Source organism: Gymnodraco acuticeps, unplaced genomic scaffold (genome assembly GCF_902827175.1).
Source record: "Gymnodraco acuticeps unplaced genomic scaffold, fGymAcu1.1, whole genome shotgun sequence".
NCBI classification, from domain to species: Eukaryota; Metazoa; Chordata; class Actinopteri; order Perciformes; family Bathydraconidae; genus Gymnodraco; species Gymnodraco acuticeps.
This window is the reverse complement of record NW_022992046.1, coordinates 124080-133638: the sequence shown is the minus strand read 5'-3', so window position 1 is coordinate 133638 and position 9559 is coordinate 124080. Positions and strand designations below refer to the sequence as shown.

At 36.4% G+C, this 9559-nt stretch overlaps 2 protein-coding genes across 2 annotated transcripts; both read left to right on the top strand.

Annotated features, from left to right (window-relative positions):
- Window positions 1-1157: 1157 nt before the first annotated feature.
- tmem220 (transmembrane protein 220) lies at window positions 1158-3802 on the top strand. Its single transcript, XM_034201982.1, has 6 exons — window positions 1158-1450; window positions 1532-1561; window positions 1646-1706; window positions 1993-2116; window positions 2702-2761; window positions 3129-3802. Exons 1-6 carry the CDS (start codon window positions 1328-1330, stop codon window positions 3259-3261), a joined length of 531 nt encoding a protein of 176 aa, XP_034057873.1. The 5' UTR covers window positions 1158-1327; the 3' UTR covers window positions 3262-3802.
- A 148-nt stretch (window positions 3803-3950) lies between these two features.
- Window positions 3951-9559, top strand: LOC117536891 (protein SCO1 homolog, mitochondrial-like). The gene is made up of 7 exons (XM_034201981.1): window positions 3951-4286; window positions 4829-4924; window positions 5530-5620; window positions 5788-5985; window positions 7826-7918; window positions 8371-8486; window positions 8600-9559. The coding sequence occupies exons 1-7, from the start codon at window positions 4125-4127 to the stop codon at window positions 8732-8734; spliced, it is 891 nt and encodes a 296-aa protein (XP_034057872.1). The 5' UTR covers window positions 3951-4124; the 3' UTR covers window positions 8735-9559.

Sequence of the window (9559 nt, the reverse complement as noted above, 5' to 3'; positions counted from 1 at the left end):
AACAGCATCTTTTTAACTGTTGATTACCCTGAACGTATAATTCAACTGAAAAACCAATACTAAAATAAACGATACATTTATATTTACATTTAAATAAATAATATCAAAAATAATAAATACCAATAAACAAGATCAACAAATATTTTGGAGCACACTTCAACAAGCTACTAAACATATACAAATATTATAAATACAAATAAATTAGACTAAAATAAATTATATCAAATATGTTGCAGTGCACTGTCACAACCTAGCAAAGCAAAAATAATCGGTTTTTTCGATGATGTTGTTTTCGTAATTGACGCAGGCCAAAATCGTAATTGCGATTAAAATACGATTAATTACACAGCCCTACAACATAGCATTACAATAAACGTTTAATACAAGAAAATTAAATGTTTTGTCATAGCCTAAGACAACTTAAATGCCATTTGATGTGTTGCCAAGTTTTTACTAAGCTGTGCTCTGGGAACAATTACAGAATTACAAGGAGCTTGACTTGGGGCAACTGTTTCATCCCTTCAAGATCATCAAAATGTGCTCGGTCATTTACCCAGAAAAAACAACCAAAGTGACAATTAATTTAGGTGTTGAACAGCACCCCAACTACAAAACACTATTATCTAATTATTTATATTGATTAATTTACTCTTTTTGTAGTTTTTTCTAACTGATGATATTATTGTCTGTCCCTGTATGTGTGGGATAGCTGCTAAGCCTTTATGCATTGTGTAATAATAATGAATGCAAAAATCATTAATTAACGTGAAAAATGTAATGTCAATAATTATTTTATTTTGTAAAGAAATAACGGAAGTTATATTTTTGCCTTACGGGTAACTGACGTTACTGCGGTCTTGCAGAATGTGTGCTCGTTTTGTTGTACGGGACAGCCAGGGCAACCAAACGTCCAATAATCAAGCCAACGTAGTTAGACCTGTGTCATGTGTGGGGTCTTTTTTTCACATTGCTACATAGTTCCTGTAAGAGTACGTTTAAAAACAATATATCAAACAGGACTGTGCCCCTGGGTGTAATGTGTACAGTTATACAACCCTAAATGTAGAAAAACACTGAACATCCGCCTTAAATGATCGTCTGTCGGCTTATACAACGTCAAAAAGAGGGTGTTTCTTTGTGCATGACTCATTATGGAGATATATATGCTAAATAATTTGGGAATTGGCGTGCATGTCCCAAAAATTCAGTGCAAATGTCGTAGTAAATAACAAACAAACGCCTCAATATTTCATCAGCTCGAAGGACTGAGTCATGGCGTTTGCTTGTTGTTATCTCTACGTCCCGCAGGCCCGGGCGGGGAAGCGAAATGAAACAAACAACGATGGGGGAAGTTTGCAAAGAGAAGAACTCAGAGTCATGGCTTTCTGTCATTTGGCGAATCTGCAACCTTTTCATGTCTGTGTTCTTCGCTCTTGCAACATATGTTCAGGTAAGCTTTTAATTTCTAAATTATATGAATTCGATGTGTTTTTTGTGGATCGCTCTAACAAATATGGTGTCTTGGCTTTAGATTAACGATCCAGACGCAGGGTTGTGGATGGTAAGATTACAACCATTTGCTACATTATTTTGTCTATTGAGATTGATGTGATTTTTGTATATATATTTAACGTTTCTCTTGCAGGTTGGTTATGGCGTTCCCGCAGTCCTGTGTGCAAGCATTGGATTGAACCCGCATGTGACAGGTAGACATAGTGTGTCGTTTTTCAGTATATGAATGATCCTTTATTGCGTATTTAAACTTTGAATCCAGGTCATATCTTAGAGTTTCCTTTCCTGAGTATTTCCCAGTCTTCCACACTTTGCAGGCTGTTGAACTTTGCTTTAATGCTTATTTTACAGTGCATATAACGCCATCAAGTGGCTTCATCACGACTGTACAGCTCAGTAAAGTTCTACTTTAACAACAGCACAACACATAACACTGCAAAGCTGACTCACTGTACATGTTTTTTTATTTCCTCTTTGCAGAAACGTTGCCATGGAGGCGTATTGCAGATCTCCATGTGATGATTTCCACTGCTGTGGTTTCCATATTGGGATGGAGACTTTGTAAAGAGCGAATCACAGATATCTTCCAGGAGGAGGAGGGCAGGTAGACGGTTTACTTAAATAGGTGTTGAGTCTGCAGTACTGTAGTGATCTGCATATTGCAAGTCTTATTTCAATGAATTCCCCTGAAGCATTGGCCTTTTTTAAAGATAATTACAAGCAATTGGAGTAAATACTAGAGGGAAGCAATTTGAAAACATGGAGATAATCACTAGTTAGGAGGGATTCTTAAGGCAACACATTAAATGACATGTATATGCAGAAAAGTGGGCTATATTTGTTTGTGTGTGCATAAGCAGTCCTTGTAAAAATGTATGGTATGATTCCATGATTATTATTATTGGTATGATTTCAATCTCAATATTACAAATAAAAGAGTACATTCATGATGAATTAGGGGTACAAACCTAGTATGGACATGGAGATTTAGATTGATAGTAACGATGCCACATACAACTTTCCCAACATAGACAATAATGCAAAGTGTAGTTGAAATATCTAATGTAAAAAAGGGTTATAATACATAAATGATAATATGTTTGAAATATATATTTTAGAAATTGTTTATGCAAATCTCATTCAGGAAAAAAAACAATTTGACATTTAATATATTTTTTCTTTCTTTTAGAGAATTTTCTGGTCTCATGCTGACACTTGTTTGGCTTCTCCTTTGTCGCCACTCTGGAAGGTAACATTTTCATTTTTGTAAGGCACTTTTTGGAACGTTTCCTCCTCCTTACCTATGGATAAAATGTATGGGAACTTAGTGAATTTGGTTCCAGGACCAACTGTTTCTTAGGTGTGTACTGAACCAGGAACAGCTGCAAAGACTTGAATGTTAAATCAAGTCTTTTGTTATCTTTGTATTCTGTGATGTGTGCTTAGGACATTGGAAATTGTTACATTTTTGTTTCTATTTCACAACAATTTGTAATGCTGCCTGTCTTGGCCAGGACACTATACATTTACATGAAAATAAAGCTGGTCTTATATAGTTATTTAAATGGCTTTTGTTTTATTTACAGTAGGCTATGTGTGTTTTCCTTTTCTGTCAGGTCTCCGGTGGGGATGTTCAGAGTCTCCACGGCAACTGCCATCACAGTGTTCCCCTTTGTGGCCTGGCTTTACTATTACATCAATACAGAGCTGAGAGCAAACTGGCCTTCACACTGTAAAACTGCTATTTAAACATCAACTACTGTTCCTTTTGTTATGTTCTCTGACTGAAAACCCTGGACCAACGATGCTGCTCATTTTTTAGTAGCATTAAATACAAACATATGACAGCTGAGCTGTCATAAAGTATTTTTCATCAAAGTATTTTTCATCAAATGTTTACCTACTGTTTTTCTCTATAAAGTGCAATTGATTGTGGAATGTTGATTGTTTTTTCTGTCAATTGAAGTATAAATAATATGCAATAAAAGACAAAGTGAATCAAAGATAGTTATATATTTTTCTTACTTTTCATCTGCATTTTCATTCCTATCTATCTTTGTTAATATACAATTGAGAGCCTGCTTTTTAGAACATTTTATTTTCAACAAACTGGAAAAAATGTATTATTTCTTTAGGACAGTATTTTATAATGTATGGTCAAATGATGGTATAAATATAATGATGGTCAAAATCCTCAAAAATACTTAAGTGAATGCCTCATTTGTACCTTTTCAGAAAACTTGTAATCTTAAAGTAAGTTAACAATTTGGGAAGATTCATGTTTACCCTGTATACATGTACTGTATATTTTAGTTAAAATGTTTAGCTTTTCCTGTAGTAGTTTCACCTCGCACTAAGACTATTCGACCTATAGGAGGCAGCAGAGAGCACTACTAATAACAGCATGACAGAAGAAGATGTAAAAGACGTAATTTCCTGTTTAATAACGGCAGATCTCCGAACAGCCTTTTCCGTTTGTTGTGCTCCATTTAGGTTAACAGATATATGTAAGACTGACTCCAGAACAGCAGTTTTCCGCCTTGTATCATATCACGTTTTGTAAACTTACCGGCGCTTCCTCGTTACAGAAGTGGTACTGTCAAGGTCCAGACATGGCCATGAGTGTTTTATATCAAAGCCTGGGATGCCGGTTGTTTCACAGTAACGTTAAACTCTTAAGAACATGTACGCAGCAGACCCAGACCGTCAGACTTGCACACAATGTTTTCCAGAGAGAAACAGAGCTGTCACCGCGGAGACTTCACTGCTGCCTGGTAGGTCAAAGCTAGCTATCATATGTAACACCAAACTCCATTTAGATATTCGGCAATTAAACGTACGCATCACTGTCAACTTCTTTGCTAGACTTCATAGTTAGAACACTCATTTATCAATTACTTTTAATACATTGTAGACTACCTACAGCCTGCAAGGTAACACTCATTTCTGTTGAACTAGATTCTAAAAGCTTATTTTTCTTCTCTGTGCGTCACTGTTTTACTATGTATATGGCAAAACATGTTAAAATATTTGAAGAAACATGTCTTACTGCTGACAAAAACTAGCTGAGGTTATTTGGGGAGAAAAAAAACCTCCTTAATTATTTAAAAACACCTATCCAGTTACGCCACCTGTCCCTATCATGGGGCACCACCTTAAGTTAGCAAATGTTTTTAATGGAGTTTGGCAAGATTGTGACGTAAGAGTTTTATTTTCTGCTACTTCCTTCACTAAATATTTGTGTTATCTTTGATATGCTTTTGTATTTTTAATTGTAAAACTTAAACCTAACTGTAACCTGTGTATTTATTAACAGGTGAATGTGAGAGCAGCACAAAGGCTGTATCAACACCCAAGAACATTTTCCTCTTTACCTCCACCGCCTAAATCAGGGAAGAAGAAGAAGTCTGGGGTAAGTGGAATGTCTTTGTGTTCTTTCTTACACGTGTAAGACATGAGCATTCAATTTCTTTAATGAGGAAAGAGAAGTATAACAGTGTTAACAAATGTAACACTATATATATATATATATATATATATATATATATATATATATATATATATATATATCTTCAAATGTGGGATTTTCTCCTCTAAGGTAATATTTACAAGATCAGTTGCACTCAATTATTAATGCTGGACCAAATAACTTCTAAATATCATAGAATTATATTGATGGTATACAAAATCAATCCTAATTTGTTGAAAACTAGTGGACATGTTAAGTTTTATTCATTTGATTACCTTAGCGTTCAGTAATTCACATTTAAAAACTGTTGCAAATGTAGGTTCGTTGTAAAGCTCAAATGGAGACTTTTCAACACGTTTTACAAAGTTTGGAAAATCTTAAAGACATTGTCAAATGTAAATGCTGCCGTTTATAAAAGCCTTGGGAACCCATTTTGGACAATTATACAATGTATTTAATTTGATTTAAAGCATTGTTTTAGCATAAAGAAACCCAACTCTTAAAATATAAAAAACATGTTTTCTATGAATTATCTCTCCCTTGTAAAGCCTGTGACATGGAAATCTTTAGCAATAACGTTTGCTATTGGAGGCACTGTGCTTGGAGCAATGAAATATTTGAAGAAAGAAAAGGAAGAAAGTAAGTATTGTACAACTTTTAATATTCAGTGCATACTAATGTATGATACAAGTTAATACATCATTAGATTACATTCTGTACAAGCTCATATGTATTCTATTCAAGTGATAAAGCTGTTAACTAATAATGACCCTTGTTCTGAATCGGTGATCGGTTGTACTTTGCAGTGATAGAAAAAGAGAGGACCAAGTCCATCGGGCGCCCGGCGCTGGGAGGTCCGTTCTCGCTCATCGATCACAACAACAAGCCGTCCAAGAGCGAGGACTTCCTGGGGCAGTGGGTCCTCCTCTATTTCGGGTTCACTCACTGCCCTGACATCTGTCCGGATGAGATAGAGAAAATGATCGAAGTGGTGGATGAAATAGGTAATAAAAACTGCTTTGATCAGGAATTAGATGTACTTTATTGATTTGGGAAAATATTTAGTCACAGCAGTAGTAGGAGGTTATAAACAGGGCTGCACATAACTGGTGCGCAGGTGCGCATGCGCATCTCCGCCAAAAAAAGAGCACCGGGCCATTTGAAAAAAGGCGCATTTGCGTACCAACATTGAGAGAGAGAGAGAGAAGAGAGAAGAGAGGAGAGAGAAAGATATTTGCGAGTTGCATATGAACTCAGGGCCGTCCTGTAGCCCTGGCGTTATAGATGTTCGCCTAGGGCGCCAGATCTGTGGAGGCGCTGCGCTGGCAGCTCTGGGAGGGAAAAAAACATTTTTGACCGTTGGCGCTCATCCTAATTTTCGGCCTTGATGTAACAATATTCATAATTAAGTAAATGTAACACCCTTTTCACCCCGGTTACACGTTTAATTTGCCCTGTACGATGGGCGCTGTAAGTGATGAAAATGGGGGATGTTGGCTTATCTGGCACCCGCAGCTCACAGCCAAAGTGCGAGTGAGCGTGGGAGAGAGGGATGGTGCACCGGTTCCGGCGCTGTTGTTATTAGCATCTGGTGCTAGCTGCTCTAACGGATAACAGAAGAAGATGTTTCTACAATAATGTGGAGGGAGAGTCCTCTCTAGTCAGACTGAGAGGCTGATAACTACAGCTCAGTGAGGTAAGGAATCTGAGTGTTTAGATAGTTCACTTTAGTCTAAGTTATCTCAGTGGGTCTCAAACGTTTTGATCACAATTTATGTAAACACATATTTCCAAGGCACTCCTTTATCATTATTGGGATAAACAGGTTTGAAATCATTCCAATGTATAGGCTACTATAGGACAGTAACCAAACATATCCTTTAAAACTGGAAAGATAAAAAAAAAATGCATAAATAAATAAATGTTAAGGTAAAATAAGATATGAATGAACAACACAAATAAAATAAGTTACATTCATTTGTTATTTGCTATGGTAGGTTATTGGTTATGTTCACATACTTATTTGATTACATCCACTTGTCTAAGATGACAACAGAGACTTTCGACCCAAAACCAGCTGTTGACTTGTGGATGCAAGCAGCTAATCGCAGACTCAACCAGAGAGAAAGAAGTAGGCCTACATCATCAGCTACCATGTCTGACAGAGAGGAAGACAGTGAGGAGAACAGTCAGGAGGGTAGTGATGACAGCTTGTAGGATTACTGGTCGTGCTAATGTTGTCTTGTGTTCGCCTCTGCATGTGTGTTCTGTGTTCACCTCTGCATGTGTGTTCTGTGTTCACCTCTGCATGTGTGTTCTGTGTTCACCTCTGCACGTGTGTTCTGTGTTCACCTCTGCATGTGTGTTCTGTGTTCACCTCTGCATGTGTGTTCTGTGTTCACCTCTGCATGTGTGTTCAGTGCCGTGTGTCTGGCAAATAAAGTCAAGACCCCTCAAAAATTACGGATTATTTCATTTTAAGGATGAGCACCAAGCAACATCTCCAGGTGCTCCTTTGAGAACCAGGGCAAAAAAGTTATGTGCACCCCTGGTTATAAAGGCATTGTCCATGAATGAAAAAAATAAAATAATCATTGAATATATACAAATCAACAGTATTTGTTGTGTATGGAATTCACAATATAAATAAACAAGTTATAATACACCAAACTACTACTACTACTAAATAAAACAAAGGATACTTTATACAATGTGCAAAGTAGTTGGAGTATTTTTTAATACAATATAAACACATTTAATTGAGATTGAGTTTAAAAATAGCAAATTGTGCAGGGTTATAGAAACACTTTGATATCCCAATTTCACATTTATTTTTTTACACAGATAAAATAAAATCGATTCCAAATCTGACGCCGCTCCTCATCACCATCGATCCTGACCGGGACACACCAGAGGCCATGGCTGAATATGTGAAAGGTAAAAACAACGAATACTTTCTGTTTCATATAAAGGGGCCCAACTTCAATCTCAAGACCTACGGACTTTTAGGTGCCTTGGCCACATCATTTGCAACGCTTTTATTCTATTTCACATACTTTGTTTTATTTATATTAGATTTATGTCTCTGTTTAATAACTATTAATATCCTTTATACTGTCTCTAATTATATTTTATATATGGATGTTCCTTTATTTGTTTTTGTTTATGTATAACACACACTATGATTAAGAACATTTCATTTGCTGTTGGTATAAAAGTGATTAGAGAATAAGAAAAAACGCTGACAAAAAGAATAAACAGTATATCAATACACAATATCCACAGATAAATACAATCTGTACTTTAACACATATCTGTGAGTTACAATTGAAATTCATGACTTGCATTTTACTACTTTAATTCTGATGGATTAATTCTTTATTTTTCAGAGTTTTCCCCAAAGCTGATTGGCCTGACGGGAACACTGCCTCAGATCGAGCAGGTTTCCAGAGCCTACAGAGTTTATTACAGTCAGGGACCAAAGGACGAAGACAACGACTACATTGTGAGTCATCACCTGCTCTATTGTCATGTTTCGTAACAATGCACGGATATTTAAGGACAACAAATAAACAATTTTGTCCATGAGGTCTGATTTCCTCCTCTTGCTGTCTTCAGGTCGATCACACCATCATCATGTACCTCGTGGGACCCGATGGGGAGTTTGTGGAGTATTTTGGACAAAACAAAAGAAATGTGGAGATCAGCAACTCCATAGCAGCATATATGAGGAAGTACAAAAAGGCAAAGTGAGCCGCAGCACCTAAAGCCTGCTGCGGACTGACAGATTCTGTCCTCAGGTGTTTGTTTGATTTAACTAATCAATACTGCCATCTTATATTGGCTCCCTGCATTTGTTTAAATGCTTTTCTACAAATATAATTGGACTGCAGAACATTCCTTTTAATGAGTGCTGTGCAGGAGAATGCATTTCATTAGGGATGTCACAATACTAGAAAGGATGTAGTCAATACCTTTACATGTTAAATTGCACTAAATTCAATACAACAGTAAAACACGGAAAATAATGATGCCTCACCATACACTCCTTTATTAAATACTGGTCATAATCTCGTTTCAAATATGGGCTTTATATTGCTGTTTCATATACGCACCATAGTGCAACTTGTTCACCGAATGCTAATAGCTAATGTTAACTTCCCATTTCATCACAGAGATATTGTTCACATTAAGACATTTCAGGAAAGAATAAGGATCTAGCCCATCCCAAAGATAAGATGCATCCAATACATTGAGTTTACTGTGTCCCAAACATATTTTCGATGTCCTAGATAGCATTATTCCCGAGCACTGATGTTACCGTTTGTAAGAACAAAGAAACGTCTTTTTTTTCTAGATGTGTTGCATTGACTTGTTACTGAAGGATCTGTTCTTGTGACATCCCTACATATCATAATGCTGCTGAAAGAAAAAAGAGCTTTAAATGCCTTTACTGTTTGAAAAGAAAATCACTCATCAGCTCCACAAGCTTAATATCTCTGATTTCTGGTGCAAATAATGAGGAAATACCTGTAGATGATTGTTGTTTGATTTTGTGATAAAATCTTGGGAAACTGC